This window comes from Ambystoma mexicanum, chromosome 2q (assembly GCF_040938575.1).
Source record: "Ambystoma mexicanum isolate Mex_15411 chromosome 2q, UKY_AmexF1_1, whole genome shotgun sequence".
Classification (NCBI taxonomy): Eukaryota; Metazoa; Chordata; class Amphibia; order Caudata; family Ambystomatidae; genus Ambystoma; species Ambystoma mexicanum.
The window spans coordinates 1,237,780,721-1,237,800,588 of NC_090924.1; the positions used below are offsets into that span (position 1 = coordinate 1,237,780,721).

Consider the following 19,868-nt stretch of genomic DNA (forward strand, 5'->3'; position numbering starts at 1 on the left):
CAGTAACTAGTGCCTAGACACTCATCACTTTCAATACTGGGATTTCAATTCTTTACTATGGAAATAAGGATGCACACATGTTCTATATATATATCCTTTTTATACATCCCAAGGGTAGTGAAAGGATTAAGTGGGGCAGGTCTTCCTGTAAAATCTACTGAAATAGATTATTTGACTAAGGCGTTTTCTTCTTTTGTTCTTTCCAATTGTTTTTCTTTTTTTCACACCCACAAGTGTGTGTGGATTGCCTTGCAACAATAGACACAGCTCATGAATACTGATGAAGAGCATACAATGAAGGAAAAATAATTACTTGCAGCCCTGAATGTCATCATTACATTTTAAAATAACCAAGAAATGGTGAATCTGAACATTTTTCTTATATGATTGAATTGGCTTCCTTAAAGCGATCACCTCTTAACTAATTTGCATTCCAGGTTCCTTGTTTTGTTCCACAAATACTTTGTAACGTTTGAAAAATTACACAGTGGTGCATTCTGGAGTCTACGTTTGTATTAAAAAAAATAAAAAACAGAAAAACCGATGTGTGTTCACATGTCCATTTTCAAATTCTGTGATCCTGCACAAAGGACTAGATAATCAAAGTTTATGGATTTATTGAAGAAATTAATGATGAAAAGGTCACCTGATACAATTAAAGATAAAGTTAAAAGATCCCATCGTTGAATCCTCATATTTGCAAGCAGGACCACCGGCAAACATGTAGTTGTCAGACCGAAAGGTGAATGGAGCCTCCAGAATGACAGACACAACTGCTTTACAGATGTAAAGGAACTATACAAAGTATTCAAAGGTAATAGACCAAGTGCCAAATGGAAATCTCCAGGAACATATGGTTTAAGCTGTGAATTTCTTAAAATGTGTCTAGAGTGCTCTTACTCTAAATTTATGTTAAGGTTATAAAAACATCAACACAAGAAGAACATATGCAATGGTTTTGATAAGTGTATTACACAACCCGGATGAGATCTAAGCATGTTTGCTAGTTACAGACGAGGTTCCTTAATGTTGATATGAACTTATTCACAAAATACTGCAATTTAGGCTGGAGTCAAAAGTCAAGGAAAAACGTCATAAAAAAATCAAACATTATTTAGGCACTTACTTTGGAGGAGGATGAATCACATTCCTGGCAAATCCAACCATAGCCTGTCTGTTTGGGAGACTTTTTCAAGGGAGGATCCAGACAGCCAAAGTGGTAACAGAACCGACATTCATCACACCTAAAAAGAAACAGATATGCATACTTAATCACACTGTAAATTAGACTTGATATTTGAGTAATTGTGTGAATTTTCCTGCAATGGGAATATTTTCATTCAATAATAAAAAAAAACACAAGGGTATCACAACTATAGAAAACACATATATAAAGATGTATCTTATAAGTATGTCAAAACACCATCATTTGGTACTTCATGAATTCCATACTGCATATTCCAAATAAATCATTGGCCATAAATATCATATTAACATTGATTTTTTCTAAAACATTTCATTTATTTTTTAGGTTATGTTTTCCCCATTCAGAGGGAGACCACCTTTTAATGTTTTACTTCTCCCATCAGCAGCCATGTATATGATCTTTGTAAGCCCTCTGTATCTTCTTAAACTTATACCCTTGTCCTTCATCACCTTAACACAATCTGGTGGAAATTGGTAGTTAAATGTTAGGTTTCTGGTACCCAAATACACCACCAATCTAAGTTGAGGTACAGGTTTGGGCACAGTGCATCGCAGCCTTCATCACCCCACCTGTAATTCTTCCGGGCAGCAATCATTTAAACAGACTGCCTGTTTCTTGATGAGTGATATTAGCAGAGAATATAGCTCACCTTCTGGATTGCAGTCAGAAATAAAACAGACGTATGACGCTGGTAAGACCTCTTCGCTTTCCATCAAGAGAACCAGGCAGCAAAATAGTTAAGATAATGGGTTTACAAAGGTCCTACCCCATATACTCTTAAAGGTGAACAGAGGACAATTCCTGCTATGTCCCTGTCATAAATAGGCCACCAGTGGATGGCCCCAAAGACTGAAGAGGTGGTCTACCATCACCTGGGTCAACTTCAACTGTTTTGGGGCATTAGTGAACCCACTGAGGGATTCAACCACAGCATTTGTTGAACTTCCAGTTGGGCTGCAAAACATTACATTCCGAAGAGACCATCTGCATCCTATTTGAGACATGAAGCCTAGAAGTAGAGAGATCTTTGGTCAGCCATCTTCTCCAAATAGAACAAGGCAGTAGTATTGTTGGTTAGGATGAGTACCTTGTATTTCTGAACAGATGGACATAAAGCCCTCGTAGAAAGACAAATTACTTTCCCTTTGAGCAAAACAATTGCTTGCCCTTTTTCAGAGGGCACTAAACATTGCAGAGTGAGGTGTGTGTTGTTGTGAGGACAAATTATCTTCCTGATGGAAAGACCCACACCCTTTTTCAAAATGTTGGCCTTCATCTTTCATAGAGTGTTGCCCTTTACATGTTGTGGTAGAGAAACCACCATTGACTGAGGCTGTGCATCCAATTTGCTGCAAGACAAAGTTGGGTGTTTCTTACATATGACAGCATCAAAATAAAAGAGAACCGCATTCCAGGTATCCTCTGAAAGATGAGTGAAGTTGCCTACAAATCCTATAGTATCACAGGACATGTGCCTTTTAACTAATTCATCTGTTCTCATGTAGGGAACACCCTGCACTGGAGGGCGTCTCACAAAAGGTCAATGAAGGGCTTCATCGGAGAGCAAGAGTTTGTTTATTTCTTTCAGTTCAATAAGACACTTGAGGAAAACACTGGTTCCAGTATTGTGTTTAGGGAATTAGAATTGAGATGGAGTCGACCACTCTAATGAGCCAGTCAATTGGGACAGGGGTATATGTGGTCATTGAAGCAGGAAGGGAATGACAGCCACAGAAAACGTTGGGAGCCGAACTGAGGCCAAAAACAAGACCTTTACTAGCCTGACAAGGTCACATAATGTAGGTACTTGAAGTGAGGTCCAATTGGCATACACATTCATGCATGTATCTTGAAGGTCCAATGCAGACACTTAATCTACCTGATGAAAAGCTGACACACACTGGGTATGCATTACCATTGTGAAATACCCTCTGGGAAGGTACAAGTCACAATCTGACAAGTCTAGAATTGTGGAGAAGCCCCTGCCTGTCCTCCTTCGAATTGTGGAGACACAGGAGTGAAGCCTCTCTTACAAGAAACATTGCCCACCGCCCCATTTGCAGTAACTTGTCAGTCTCTGAACAAGATTCAATGAAAGTTTAAGTAGGGTGTTTTGGGAGGCGGGAGAAGTCGTCTTTAACCTTGTTTGACCACAGATATAATGCAATGGTCCTGAGTGATGGTGTTCCATGATTCTTTGACGAGCAAAACTGAAACATCCATCGGCATGAAAGGCACCTTGAGCTGCAAAATGTCAATCATTTTTTTCAGAACTTTATTGGTCCTCAGAGCTTATTATGCCTCTCTCATATTGTCTGGTGGGGTCAAAATGAAACATTTTCAAAGCTGGAAAAGCTCTGCACTTGTGCATTCTCTTGGCCTGACCGGTGCCTGCTTGTGAAATGGTATGGATAAAATGAGCATGTAGGCTTTGGCTGTCAAGGTGGCTGTTTTTTCTTTGTTCAGCTCTTCCGACATGGACGAGTTAAAATGGTGATATTTTCTTGCAATTCTGTTATGAGCTTAGAGCTTTTAACTGAAGAACCTCAGTGGATGGATAACCCCAGGCACATCCTTCTTGCTGCTCTTTTGACAAGACTCAAGCATGCCAATGGCGACTTTCATGACCTCTAGTATGCATAAGAGAAAGTTTCTCTTCTTTTGTTTTTCAAAGCTTGGAGGAAAATGTGGTGTATCCAAGCAGAGGCAGAGATTGCACACTGCCCGGATTGCATAGATGGAACACTGGTACTATAAAACATCTACCAGTGGTGTCCTGGGACCTTTCATCCACCCCTGAAAAAGTGTGCGTTGTTGATGATACAATGCTGCCATGAGAAAGTTTGGTTGCTACCATGGTCAACAGGGCTGGTTGAAGAGAGGTCAGGCACTGTGTTCATTTGGAAGTAGTCTGAGCCTGACATTTAGGTTCCTGTTCTTTGGGGACACACTCTAGGGTGTTTTACAGGCCATTATGCATCTCTTAAGATCTGATATGGCTGAGAAGTGATAGCCATTCTGTGATGATGTCCCACGAGAACTGCAGAGAGAACCCTGGACTGCACATCAACTGGTTCTAGCCCTCAGAGCTTGAGGAATGTCGGAGAGCGCAGACGCACTCCTCTGTATGACTTTCTTGAAAAAAAGATTTCATTACAGGTACAGTGAGAACTTTTTTGAAACGTGTGCAGCAAAAATTCCTCCTGTAATAAGTGAGGATACAGAACAATTAAATATGATTGGATTTTAGAGCCCGAGTATGAGCTGTGTATATAGAGAATGCAGGTTCCTGTAAATAGTCCAGTATAGAGTATGGTAAAGAGGGGAAACACACATCTGTTGCCTGCTGGGACACTATTCAGATGGACACTGGCAGAAAATGAGGAGCCTTTTATTTGTTCAAGAACAGGCTCTGGGGCAAATCCACCATTGGCAAATGGTGGCTGGGAAGGAGAGGAAGAGGACACTCAAATCCTCCTTTCCTTGTCTATGCTGGACACCTTCCCTTGTAATACAGATGGAACCTCAGTGGTAGCCACTTTATTCAGGGTGGCCAAAGGGGCGAACTTATTCCTCTAGGAGCATTCCACTATTTTGAGACTGACATGGCATCTGTCACTGGAGAATTCGTACTTCTTAGCAGACCAGGAACAGCAAGTAAGTGAAAGAACATACATTGAGTATGTTACACAGTGTGGGTAGGCGCTCTCACTATGGAGGTGCACATCGGTAGGAGGATAGAGGAGGTTCTGCATCACTAGCTGCTGGGTAGTTTCACATGTATATGTAGGTCTTGAGGGACTCGCTGCAGGACCCAGTGATGCTGCTAGATCTGTCAAGCACACCAGATTGAGGGCCAAATCCGGATTAAGGTCACAATGGACCCTCAGCATATGTCTCTGAAGTGGGAGCCTTGTGAAACATGAATGGACCCAGACGGCTCAGTCCGGTTTAAGATGAGAACAAGTCACTTTGCTGGGGTGGGGGAAGGGGGGTTGAAAACAGGGATTTGCGTACTTGCTTTTGATGCTGGAGGATGTTGGTGAAAAACCGCCTCCCAGCATTATTAACTGGAGAGAAGAGACCGAGAAGTAAACTCACCACAAGCAGCACAGTCTGCCAAACATCGTCTGCCTTGAGATTCTGCAGACACAATGGATGTTGCAGCTTGAGTTGAAAAAGGCTTCTGACATGAAGAGCAGCGCTTGCAACTCTGCTCTCTGGCATAAGCGAGGGACGATCCATAAAGAAAAAAGTAGGAATTAAAAGTGCTGTAGAATAAAGCTGTGCAGCCACTGCCCAATGCTCTTGCGCCACGCACAAAGAGAAAAAGACTGGCTGTTGCAATTCAGAGAATGTGTGAGGGAGGAACACTTCTAAAAAAAAGTGAAATGCTGTGGCACAGTATGCTCTTCTGTCCCCGAAAGATGTAACCACTGGCAAGTCTTGAGGCAGTGGAAGGGGCATTTGGAGTACAAGAGTATCCAATGTTGTGATTAAATGACTAATACCCTGTTGTAGTATAGCTTAAGTAGTGGTTTCTAGACACCAACTCAGCCCAACGCTACTATTAGGAGCAGCAGTGATCTGATACTTAAAAGTGACCCATGCACAACATGAATGGTATACCTCCTTCCCCTCTTTAAGGTAGCATGGATTGAGGGCGTGGGCAATAGAGTGTTAAGAACCAGAATAAAAGAAATGTCGAATCAAGGTACTATAAAAGTAAGACTTGAATTAATCTAAAAGGACAGAAACTGTTGAAAACACTACCAAACCAACTCTGTAATGAGATGCACAGAAAATGCAAATTTTGAGATGAGGAGGCCCTCTGCGTATTGTAGAACAGGGGTCTGCAGGTTAACACTCTTGCAAAAAAGTCAAACGAGTTCAGGAATAGGGCTTTAAGGCATGAACAGTGTCTTAAATGCCATGTTACAGGGCCCTATAGAACAAGGCCTTGTGTCAGAACCAATGATTTGTACCTTTTGTTTTGTTCCAGGAGCTCAACAGCATCAAGTCTGCTTTCTGGGCGTGATCCATTATGTTGAATCGAGTATGAGATGTAGTGCTGGTTAGACACGATTGAGCAATTCTACAGCAATTAAAGAATCGGCAACGGCACTTGGTTTGAAAAAACATGGGACAGGAAGGCGATGCTGGAATCAATGTGGTCTGAATGCTCGACAGGTTGTTGATTCAGGAAAGAGTTGATTCAACTTCAGCAAAAGCTGGCTCCACTGGGTCCAACAACGCAACGCAGTTTGACAAGCAGCAACTGCACAAGGTTCAGAGGTTTGACACAGGCAGGTGATATTCAGATCAGCGCAGCTTGATGGGTGCTTGGAGCACTTTTGATTGGCTCAAAATTGCAGACAGAGCAAAAGGCAGCCTCGGTTGGTCCTTGTGTTGCTATGAGACCCTCCACTGGATCCCCTAAAAGCAACTCAGTATTCTGCCCTTCCCAGTCAAGTAGGTTTGCCAGGGGCATTTGCAGCCGTTAACAATTCAACAGGCAGCGTCCTGGTAACAGTGTCCAGCAGCAGTCAGGCATTTTTGAAAGCAGGTAACTTCAAATGTTTCCCCTGAAGCATTTAGGGAAAGAGTCTACCCTATCCTTCGAAGTCCTTATCTTCACCACAACGGCTGGGGAGTTTGGGCAGTCTTTACCTCAATACGTTCCAGTGAATTTTGTAGGAAGCTTCAAGAATATGGTTCCATGAAGATGAGTCAAAGAAGAATCTATTGGCCCATTGCAAGACTTATGCAAGGACCAAATCCTTGCTTTTGTAACAAGGGAACTGCTTGAGATATCAGCTTCCAGAGTGCCACGTCGGCAGGAAATTATTGGTTTTCATAGGAAGGTAGCACAGCCTTGGCATATACAAGATGGATGGAGTCTTCTTCTGTGTACAAGGCCTCTTTCTAGCTACACTATACTTCCCCCTCTCTTGTCTGCCTGGGACCAACAGGACTCAGAACCGATCTCCCTAATGTGATGCAGCGTCCCTTTGAAGCTCACATCCTTCACCCCACCCCCAGAGTAGGTATTTCATGGCCTCCCACGAAGGAGTCAAGCCTTTGAAGCAGCGAATGAAGTTCTTTCTGGGCCATGCCACCATCTGGTGTGCAGCTAAACCTCCAGGTCCAGGCGCTTATACATAAGTGGCCCTGCAGTTGTAGTTCAGTCGAAGCCAAGCAAAAGTAATACAATTATATCAGATTTGGTTTGCCAATTGTAACTGCATCTTGTCATATATAGCAGGATATGAGAGTAGATATAGTTTTATATGTAAGCAAAGTTCAACACCAAGGACACGAGGCTATGCAGATAAATATAGTTAAAATCATGGATGCCTGGGGATGAGGGGGGGCACTGCTGAGCAGCAACAAATATAGATGTCTATAGCGCAAGTGCTATCCATTTCTACAATAAATACTCCATCATGCTTATGCTGTGGATTTGTTTGTGTGACTGGTGTGCTGCTGCTACCAGCTTATTTCTGTGCCGATCGGGGCTCACAGAGAGCCATATGACCTGCTTTGGTGAGCGGCGGGTGGCGCGTGTCGTTGCAGCCTGCTGCAACGACCGCAGGATCATAGAGGCACTGCTACTTGAGCCTGCTGCTGTGAACGGCCTGCAAGGGGGACGCGCCTAGGTTCGTTGGAGGATTATGTGCAGGTAGGCAGACCGGCTGAAGCAGCAAGGTTGCATCGTGCCTGGGTTCGCATCAGGATGTAACATCTGAAGTTTTCACGCCGCTGCAGCACTTAACTGCCTGGGAGTGTGACGCAGAGCACTAATAGGTTGTGGACCCAGTGCAATTGCGTTATAATGCCTGCCTAAACTGTGTAGAGATAAGTAGTTGAATCTGAAGCATATATCTGATGGAAGGGGCAGGTGAGGAGTGCAGAGCACTGTGGTATGTCTGGTAGAACGAACAGCCTGTGGGCTCTCCCACTGGTTACTGTGGGGCTATTTGGTGACATCTATCCCACACCTCTGGGTCAGGATGTGCTCACAGAGGACATTAGCCTGACCCTGGAATTAGCCGAGCGGCTACTCCTTGGCTGCTCATGCTATGATGGCTCTGGGAAAAAGAGAGGGCCAATGGACAGCTTTGCCAATGCTCCAGCGAGAACACCGCGGCCTGCTAGGCCAGCGAACGGAACCAATGTGGCTCTTCCTGTCAATGCAGTACATGCAGACCCACTTATGTTGGCCATGCTAAGTGGGTCTGCCTCAGTCAACACAAAGCTAGATGACATTTGTGAGGGGTCCGTAATGCGAGGCGGACAACTGCTTGTGTTTTTCTCAGAATTTAACATTTTATTAAAAGAAAAAAAGATGCAAATAAATCCTTGCTAAACCTACTCGATCAGGAATTTCCGTACCTACTCTAAAAGCCAAGGGGATCACTCCTAACAAACAAAACTGGCCCTCACACTAAACAACAAACTTTCAAATTAAATCATAAGCAACATAAATGAGCGAATAACAAACAACCAGTAATTTGGATGACCATCACCTGTCCCGGGGTAAATCCATTCCCCAGGACTGTTCAAAGTCATTTTCCCCAAATGTTCGAAATGAAAAGTAAAGTCTTGAACCAGTTCTTCTAAGTTCCAAATGAAACAAAAGTTCACCAAACAAAAATCCACCGTTGACAGCTGTTCAACTTTCAGTTGAAAAGATCAGTTTCCAATTCTACCCAAGGAAATAGCACCCATGGGAATTATAGATGTCTTCCTTCCAAGATTGTTTTGCCAAAATTAAAAAAAATAGATAAGCAGCTTCGCCTTCTACAATTCTATAAGTGTTCACAATCTCTGGAGTACGGAAGGTATAATTGTCAAGATGCTTCTTGCGTTGTTGCTCTCCTCTTGACAAACCCCTTTCTACTACTTTTACTGTAGAAACAGACTCCTTGGTTCCACAGCATGCCACTACTTCAAACAACTTCAATGTTATATCCACTGACAGTATTATACACAACCACAGTTCTGTAATTTCTGCTTCAACTTTCTATGTTAGGCTGGTTAGGCATTTTAAAATCAAGACACTTCAAACTCTACAGGTAGGCAAGGCCCTCTTCTTTCTTCTGATCAAAGAAAAGGGCAGCCTCTTTGCCTCTTCTGTCTGCCTAACTGCGACAATGCTAACCTGCTGCTGCTTCCAGGCTTACTTTCTCTCAACCTCAACAGTCTCGGCATTACAGGGTATCTGCTCAATCCTATAAGCACCCAGCTCCCTTACCCAGCTTTATTCACTCCTTCTTGGTTCCAGTAGCCACCTTGAAGTTTTATTACCACACTTCCAACTTCAGATAATGTCACACTTGTATCGGAGGACACTGGACCTTTAACAACTTTGCCTGTTAAATGGATTGATTTAGACAAGTGTTTCTTCACTCTAGAAAGCGTTCGCCTATTGGCTTCGGTAATAATTGTTCTTATTAATACAACTTCTGCATTTAGAAAATATTCATTCTTAGTGTTACGAAGTTCAGTCTTCAAAGGAAAACCACTTTTAGGCATACGTGACCAATCTTTCAGGTAGTTCTTCGATCTTAAGTATTTGTAAGGGTTTGTATTCCCATGTATTAACACTGAGACACTTTCTACTCTGGTCGGGAATCAGAATTGGTCACACGCAATCTTCCTTTGTTGTCCTAAATTCTTGTAATGTATTTATTTATTTAAATTTTTGTAATGCGCCACATGCCTGCAGGCCCCAGGGCGCACATAAAACAGCGACAGGACGCACAAAACACAAAGATCAGGCCGGAAAGAATAGGAGCCGAAACAGAGGCCAGTAAGTCTGCGCTAAGGTTGAAGAGGTGAGTCGTTATGGCCTTTTTGAAGAGAGGGTAGTTCTATATTTGACGTATAGCAGCCGGAACAGAGTTCCAGCTGTCGAAGCTGGTGCCTCCGAAATGGGCCAGTTTAAAATTTCGGCTGAACAAGTACTGGAGCTGCGGCTGATTGAAGATTCCTATTGTTTGACTTGATCTTAATACGATCCGATAGATATACTGGGCTTGAGAGAGAGACACATTTATGAGCCAGGGTGAGCGTTTGTGTGATATTCTTTGTCTTACAGGAAGCCAGTATAGAGTTTTTCTGAATAGGGAGGTGTGTTTGCGACGCAAGAGTTTAAAAATTGTGCGTACAGCATTGTTCTGTGTGACTTGGAGGGCTTGTATGTTGGCCACAGTAGTGACGGTCAACAGACTATTAAAATAGTCCAGCCTGGAATTTATCAGTGCTGTGGAAAGCAAAGCGCAATTGTCATTTGTTATAAAAGGTCAGATGTATTGTACACATTTAACAATGAGTCCACAGCCCGACCGAATGTTGGATACATGAGACTTCATTGAAAGTTTGCCATCTAAAATAACACCCAATGTTTTAACATGATCTGCAATCAAGAAGTTGGAGTAGTCTGGTGTCAGCTTGCTCCGAGTATTCTTGGAGGTGACTATCATAAGCTCTGTTTTTGGATGGTACTGTAGAAGTATTTAAGGGTTGCAGCATCTTTCTTGTATTAGCCACTAAGCTGAATGACAACCTGTGTGTCATCAGCCTAGTTTGTATATTGGACATCCAGGCTATTCAATAGGTCTAACAGAGGCGGAATATACAAGTTGAAAAGTAGCGGCGACAGGCAAGAGCCTTGCGGGACACTGCATTTTTATGGGACGGGAGTAGAATGATTGTTACAACACAAAACCTCACTGTACGTGGTCCTAAGGAGGAGGCAATCCATTTTGATGCCAGAGTGGAACAGTTTGTGACCTCTCTGAGCCTTGTCACTAGAAGAGTGTGATCAACAAGATCGAAGCTGCAGAGAGGTCTAATATCATCAACAGAGCAGATCGTTTTTTATCTGCTATGCTTGCCAGAGTGTACTTAAGGTCGAGCATGGCAGTCTCTGTGCCATGTCGGGCACGATAACCTGATTGGCATGTGCCTAGGATGTCATAGTCTTCAACATGAGCTTGGACTTGTATATATGCAAGCTTGTCAAGGACCTTCAGAATAAAAGGTACATTAGTTAAAGGCCGATAGTTGTCTTTTTTTGTTGATTGTAAATTGTCTTTTTTCAGTAGCGGGGTTATCCATGATGATTTAAAGGCAGATGGATCTGTGCCCTCGTCAAAGACTAAATTGATCAGCTTGGTGAGCCAGGGGACGAGGAGATCTAGTGATTCTTTAAAGATATTTGTTGGACAATCGTCACCTGGGCAGGATATGGTTTTAAGATCTTGAATCACCATAAGCACTTGTTTCTCTGAGTAGTGAGAGAAGGAAATCTGAGCAAAGTTGCCTGGGTTGTTGGTGAGCATGTTGATGGTGTGGCCAGAAAGCACAGGGTCCCCGGGGTTAAGGGAGTTTTTAATATTTTCCTTATGGGCAGTGATTTTCGATAAAAAACCATTGTGGATTTCTTGACACCACTCTAAGTTTTCTAACAGGATTGTTCGAAGGAGCTGGGCGATCTTGGAATTCTGCAAGAATTTTGAACAGTTCAACTAGTGTAACAAGTGTGAAAGTCAGCATCACAGTTATCGGAGTACTTCAGAAAGTGTTCCCCTTTTTATCTGAGACATGTGACCACTCTGGCAATATTTAAAAGTTCCACAATGGGAAATTAAATGCTTTTCTTTACACACAAGCACTATAACTTGTACTAGAAGTACACCCAATACATTTCCATTGTAAACAATAGCTTTCACAATGACAAATAGTTCATACTTACTTTTAGTTCAACGCGAGCCACTTTAGACAAGGTAACAGTTACTGGCAAGGGTTTATGAGAGAACCTGAGTGCCAATCTTCACTCACCGGCTGCAGGAACATTCCGGTTGTGAGCTGCTTCCACTTCCCGACTTCTTCCTCTTCTACATCGGTTTTAGGCACACTTGGGACCCACAACCCTCTGCAACATGGCTGTCTTCGGTGCGGCCATACCTCAGCTTGCTTCTTTTTATGTGCCTCAGGCTCCAGCACGTCCACAGCACTGCAATTACAGCCTACTTCCTTAGTTGTTTGCAGCTTCTGTATTCCCGGCCCACCGCCAGACTACAGACAAACTCTACATTATCTCCAAGCATGGGACTGGGCCAAGGGGCACGCTAAAGGTGTTCGCTATCCCCTCTAATCTTCACACTGACAATAGAGCCGCTAGCTGTGGTCATTCGGGGCAAACATGGGCACAGAGTTATACAGATGCCCGGAACCCCTCAGGTTATATCACTTTACGCCGATGACACCTTATTGTACATCCGAAACCCTGAGATAAACTTTAGTCCGGTGATGAATGAAGTCCATGCCTTCACCGTGTACAGTGTCAAAAAAGCAAAATCGGAGCAGTTGCCGCTCACTGACACCATGCTCCCCTGGACTGACTAAGCAGGGTTTTGCTGGGTGGACTCCCATTTGAAATATTTGGGCATCAATGTCCCAAGGCAGCAGTGAACCTTGTATGTGGACAATTATGCTGAATATTTACAACACTTGGAGACTAAACTTCTTAGGATCTGGAGTGAATTGCCAATCTCCCTATATGGAAGACTCTCCTTGTTGAAGATGATTGTCCTCCCCAGGCTTTTATACTTTTTCTGCAACATCCCTTTCTGGTCGGGAAGGGTCTTCTTTAAGCTGTATGTTCCGTGATGGGAGGATTTCTATGGAGAATTGGGGTGGCTAAAATGAGTTGGGAGAAGTTCACTGGGACGGATGAAGCGAATGTGGCCGATGTTCCTCAACAAACCGGATACCCACCCACTCAGAGGCAATAATTATGTGTGGATAGCCCAGACGCCTAACATCTAAACTGTATGGGTTGGTGCTGAATGCTTAATCCTATAGGATTTATGTGCAGGGGTAATGGGAACATGATCTGGGACTCCAATTCTCAGATGTTCAGTAACAGAAATGCTGTGCGTTCACAAAGGGGGTGTCCATATGTGCCCGATATAGAGTGATCCAATTCAAATTGTTGAACCAGTTCCACTATACCCCGGCAAAAACAGCTAAATTCACATTTGGTGCCACGGGTGAATGCATAAAATGTGGCAGCTCCCCAGCGAACACGATTAATATGTTCTGGAATTGCCAGGGTATAGTTTGTTTCTGGCAAAGCATTGCCGCAATGTTGGTCTTTTGCCCTGTATTAGCGCTTGTCAAGTACTGCCTTGGGGATATTGGCAAGGTCTCAGTGGTTATTAGAGGATTATTTAATATAGCCTGCATAATTTCTAAAAAATGTATACTTCGTTTTTGGAAATCTAAAAGTTCCCCCGACTCATGACAAGTTGTTGCGTTATAGCTCATTTATACATTGGACAGAGAAGACTACATTGCCATGGTGATTTTGAAGTGCAGATTCAAATACCTCTGGACGCCACCTTTGAACATACCTTGCATGCGGTGATTAAGTTAGGATGGTTGGATACCGTTAATGTGCGCTGAAATACCTTTTTTTCTCATTTCCTTTTGAAACAGTGTGTAACAGTGACACTAATATGATTGTAATGCGTGTTTTTCCTACTCACATCATGTGTGGTGGTCCGCTGCTATGTATCTCATGTATGTGCTTTTTGTTTGCACCTTAATGTTAAATAAAGTTTTAAAAAAGAAGTCATGGATGCCCACTATTGAAGGCAGTGCATGACAGTTGGAATTAATTTGAATCAAGCAAGCTGTTTCAGGCATATACATGTCACTCTGTAGATAGCTGCCACGTCGTAAAATCACTTTGCAGCTCTGTCAGTAGGTAGGGTCCAGCAAACTACACGTGTGAACTATCATTTTTAGCATGGAGCATTGGGAAATAGAGGTCTGTTTAGAAGAGTGCATTTTGTGAGATCGTTTTGCATAGCAAAAATAAAAAAGCTCAAGGTTACACACCCTCGCACAGAAGGCATTCTGTCATATTTATATGACAGAAGGCCCGTTATATATGTATATTCAGTGAAAAAACGTTATCAAAGGGACGTTATTGTTACAAGTAAAACCGAAACCCACCAGAAATAACCTAAGTAAACATAACTCGCACAAACACTGTGCAGTGCTAAGACTAACACCCATGATATAAAAGATGACATCAGAAATGTAATTCATGACATTTCAGCCAATCTGGAAAGTTTCAAGCAGACAATATACCCTTGCACAGCACCTAGAACTATTCTTAATGGTTGTCCATCTGCAATCCAGAATAAAACACATGCTTGGAAGAATTTTAGCACAACTGGCATCAGCCATAGCCATTCCTCCTCTCCAGGAGCCCCCACCACCCGAACCTCAGCCAGCTGTAGGGCCTGGACAACGGAAAAAGCGCAATCATGCAGAAAACAATCAAAAGGACCAGGAATATGGGATAGAAGAAATGCATTAGTCTCAGACGGCTATGGCCACGTTTTGGGGATCACAAACTTCTTACCACATGGATATAATATATACTCTACAAAAAGAAGATGTAAGAGATTGTGTCTATATATATGGGTAACCAAAAACAACTATAGGACTAGTATCTTATTAGCATACATATATAATAATAAAATGTTTATTAATCACAACATTTTTCACAATCATAAAATGATCACCTTGCATAAAACTCAATCTAAAAACATACATGTAGAAACAAATATGCGGGTCTAATTCGTCTAGTGCAGCCAACACCTCAGTGTGACTCTTCACACTGGGGCCCTCTGTCCTTTTATTGAGGTTTATTAATATTTTCTCCTATACTCTATGAAACCCAACTTGTACAAGTTTCTGTCCATAATCTACAGATAAATGTCAGACATTCATCAGCGGTGAATATTTTCTCTTTACAGCAAAGGCCAAATCTGGCATCTAAATTTGCAGGCAACACCCAATCCTTCTAAAAGAAGGTCTCCCAGGATAGAAGAAGGTTGATAATCGCCAAGAAATTTGAAATCGATTTCTACAACCATTTCAGGTTGACCAGAGGCTGTGGGGATAATTACCCCAGCTCACAAGGGTACTGTGCAATAGAAAACCCCTTGAAGAAAGAAGTGAAAATAGTGAAGAATTTTTAAATATTTCAAACACAACAAAATATTCACGCCTGATGAATGTCCGACATTTATCTGTGGATTATGGACAGAAATGGTTGCCAGTTATAGGGTCGAAAACAAAAGAATCAAATGCCTTTTGATCGACAGTCAAAGGACCGAAAAAAAGGGTCGAAAATGTTTTTAACATTTTTGGGGGGGAGTGGGGGGTTCCCCCCAACACCCCGTTTTCTTTATTAAAAACATTTTTTTACCAACCCAAACTAAAAAAATAAAATATATAAATAAATAAAAAAATCCGACCCTTTTTTTTCGATCCTTTCACTGTCGATCAAAAGGTCATTCGATCCTTTATTTTCGATCCTTTGACTGGACACCGACAGAAACTTGTATAAGTTGGGTTTCATAGAGTATAGGAGGAAATACTGATAAACCTCAATAAAAGGACAGAGGGCTCCATTGTGAAGAGTCACACAGAGGTGTCGGCTGCAGTAGACTAATTAGACCCACATATTTTTTTCACTTGTGTTTTTTTAGATATTTTATATGTTTTCATGTTTTATACATGTTTGTTTTACATTAAGTTGTATGCAAGGTGATCATTTTATGATTGTGAAAAATGTTTTGTGATTAATAAAAATTGTATTGTTATATATGTGTGCAAATAAGATACTAGTCCTATAGTTGTTTTTGGTTACTAATTTATATAGACACAATCTCTTACATCATCTTTTTGTAGAGTATATATAGAAGAAATGCCTACCTCCAGCACCCAGAAAGAATCATGAGTGTGGCCGGTACTTTACCACCGCTGAGGGTGCACCCAACGCTAAGGCTACGAAGGTAAAATGCATGGACAACCTAGACAGTACTTCTACGGGACCACCTCCATGAGCCGCAAACCAAATCCAATTACTGGGATGCTCTGAGAAAGGCTGTTCCTTTCTCAAGAAGTAGTAGGCGGTGTTCCTCTACCTCATCTTCCTCAACCAATACTGCCATCACACAGGCTCCAACTGTGGGGCACAAGATCCCACCAGCTACCTTGCAAACCATAAAAGAGACTGATGATGCATATCTTTCCAAGACAACAGTACTCTGTATATACTTCAACACACCACTGTGCAGGGGGGAACAGTTTCAAAGTGCTTTTGAGGATGTAATCAAGGAGCATGAGACACACTGCCCCTACCTTAGATTAAACACAAGCCCAACATTGTCCCCTGTCCACCTACCCCTGCATATCTGTGGTCAGTGCCTCCTCCCTCATTTCCCTCCCATAGCTTACTTCCTGGCCCCTCCTGCAAGGAAAAAGAAGTACAAAATCAAAAACCCCCAAAAAAGGTCCATGAGGAACCACCTTTCATAGTTAAAAAAAATAGAAGTACAAAAATCATCTTAAACTCCATTTACTTTACATTTTTCAGTAAAGTATTTCGACTCAATAATATTTTCCAACATTTCTATTAGCATTTTGTACTACGCTAAAGGAAATAATGGACAATTGTATACTAGACAAAACAAAAGGACGGAAACAATGTTCTGTCCCAAATTATTTTCTCTAGCATACAATAAGGACCATAATCCATCTTTCTTTTTGTATTATATTGACCTTAAGAATTGTTATCATTGTATGTGTACATGTTAAAGGTTATATCGATAACCATATAACATGAAATATATATTTTTTTTAAATGACGTTCTTGACTTTAGAAAGACTCAAAACTTTTTTTTTATGTAGTCACTCCTATGGGAAAACTGATTGTTTTGAACCACAGAGCTTAGATGACCTGGCACATACCAATAGCAAATGCAATCCCATCAAGTTAGAGGTTGGGTGTGGGAATGAAGATACAATGTGAAGCTGGGGATTTGGAGGTGGGTTGGGGAGCCAGTTACGGGTAGAACATTTTGGGTTTATCAGGGTAGACCGAAGGAATCTCACGACATTACAGCGGCAACGCCGCAAGACGTGCACCGAAAACGATGTGCGTCGCACAAAGCTATGAGTGATAAGGGTTAATGGGAGAGGGTTAGAGAGGGAAAAAGCAATTGAGTGGAGTGAGGGGACAAGGAAAAAAGAAGGGGGACACATGTTGAGTGCCTATGAGGACGTGGAAGACTTTAATTCTGAGCCATTTTTCTCCGTGTTTGCAGGAATCGGCAAACCGCTACTCAACCGCAGGAATTTCTGATATTAAAAATGATTTACTGTGAAATTATCGTGGAAATAAGTAGTTAGAAAAAAAGGTTTAACATCTACCTACATCGACTGGGCAGGGGCCAATGGGCGTTTCGTGGTAACAAATTAATGGTTTGACATGGCTAGCTGGTCCAAAAGAAAGATTTCAGTGCAACACAGTCGAAGGCCATAGCAAGCGAGACCTCAAGAAACTATGCAACATGTTCCGCCGTGGCTACTGGCCAAGGCTGAAGGCCATGGCTAGTGGGCCCAAAAGAAAACTATCGGTAGAACATGACTGACAAGACTGTAAAGCTTAAATAGATATATATATATATATATATATATTCATTGAGATAATATTCCATTTACATGAAGATAATACGACTTGTTTGTGATTGGCTGTTCTAAGTGTTGATAAATGTGCTAAATGTGCCTAAAATATATAGTGGAAGAGATAAATATAAATAAATATTGTACACATTTAAACAGTACCACTTGAAAATGTAAGTACAATTAAATAATGTAATGTTTAGGTTTTTTAATAGCCGCTTTAGTAAAAAATACATAGCGTCCAAAATAAACAGCAGTTTCCTTTTTTACTCTGATCAGTCAGCACTGGGGTTGCTTTAGAAAATATACACTTGATAACGTGATTACTACATAGAAAGAGACTTCGAGAGAGTGTGAGGTAAGAGAGCACTGGTTTGCTGTACGGGCAGTACAGCTAGTACACTGGAAAGAGATTTCCATATTTCCTGGCTAGAGTTGATGCTGTTGGGTTAAAGGTCTTAATGAAAAGAAAAAACAAGTAGAGGAAAATAATTCATGTGAAAAAAGTATGATCAAGTACATTTGTACAGGAAAATAGGGTGACTGGAATTCATGAACTCAAAATATCACTGTTTGAGTGAATAATGAAGTGATCTCCTTCTGCTCATGCCCTTGGAAATGTTTTCCAAGAGATACAGCCTGCTGTGTTGAGGCCCAACATAAAACTGGCTTTCCTGTTCATAATTAACTAATTATGTTCTAATCAATAGTCTAGATCCCGATTTCACAATGTAAATCAGATAAACGAGATAATGGTTGAAGGAGGTCAACTTCATTTTATTTACAAAGCACACGCCGCTTGTCCAATTTCATTACATGTCGTGTACCTGCCCAGGAGGGAGTCTTATCAGCTGGCCTGCAGAAGTCAGAGTGAGCACATGGGAAAATAGCCAGTACTTACCTAAAGGAGCCGTGAACGCAGAGAGCAACCATTGAGGGCATTTTTAATTCCCCATCATGTAAATTCACAAAGAGCTGACTCAGACTCAAGGGGGTAAAAGAGCTACTTGGCATTCATGAGCTGGCAGTAGTCATCTAAAAGTAATTACGCACAAGCCCCTAAAACACAGCATTAATAAGCTAATCTTTAAATACAACTTCAGAGAATATTGCTTTAGAAACAGCAGAAAGTCTCTCTCGCTCACTTGTTCACACATCAGTGCACAAATACCCACAGAAAGGGGAAAAGGTACAAGGCGCAGTCTTCCAAATAAAGCATATACAACCTAAAGAAAGGTGAACAGCACATACATTGTGCTACTGAACAAACTTTAAACGATACCACTAACTTAACATAAAACTCAATTTTTTTACCAGGATTCCATTATACACTTTTCAAACACTAACTTAGAGCACCTTTTGAATTTGTCACGTGTTCCAGTGTTTGCGAAACAAACAGGAGTGCAGGTGTACAGGTGTACAGAAGCTCAAAAACACAAATTATGTAGTCAATCCTGAACCACTGCATAGCTCTGATTAAAACACAAGAATTTGATCTGCCAATCCTAAACTAACTTTTACAATTAAATGTAGTCCACAGTGGATGCAATTTTCGTGTAGATTGGTCCGGCTGTTAAAGCATTAAAGGGGATACTAAAAATAGTTTTCAGTGGGCAATGATGAAATTACCATTACAATTTGTGCTTTCCTCAGGCAAAGTCAACATTGTCATGCCAGTTTTCCGGGGAAAACAGACACAGACGCGACATGGACATTTTCTTGAAGACAATGTAAACACTCTAATTTGTGCAGTACTGCACTATGGAAACTGGCATGCTAATTTCTTGGCACTATGTGAAACTGACATGACAATATATGTTTAACTAGTGCAATGTAAAACCCGAATCCCAATGTGGAAAATAGAATAGATTATTTTTTTAATGAGAACTGTACTAAGCGAAATTAAAATATGGGCTTTTAGTGGGACAACGCACTTTTTAAACTTGAACCACACTTAACCTGAGATAAATTAGCATGGAGCTTTTCAAGGGACAACATAAGATGTATCTTGACAATATGTGCTTAACTCTAGCAATGTGGCAATTTTCAGAAGGGATTGTTTAATACAAGCATGACAGTATGTTCTTAACTTGGGTGATGG

General features: G+C 41.6%; 1 protein-coding gene across 2 annotated transcripts in view; it reads right to left on the reverse strand.

Moving 5' to 3' along the window:
• The window catches only part of PHF14 (PHD finger protein 14), a 2,413,061-nt gene that overhangs the window by 587,584 nt on the left and 1,805,609 nt on the right, over positions 1-19,868 (reverse strand). For both annotated transcript variants that reach the window (XM_069648631.1, XM_069648632.1), the window contains exon 18: positions 1,127-1,244. In XM_069648631.1, the coding sequence (XP_069504732.1) occupies positions 1,127-1,244 (118 nt within the window). The remainder of the gene's footprint in view (positions 1-1,126; positions 1,245-19,868) is intronic.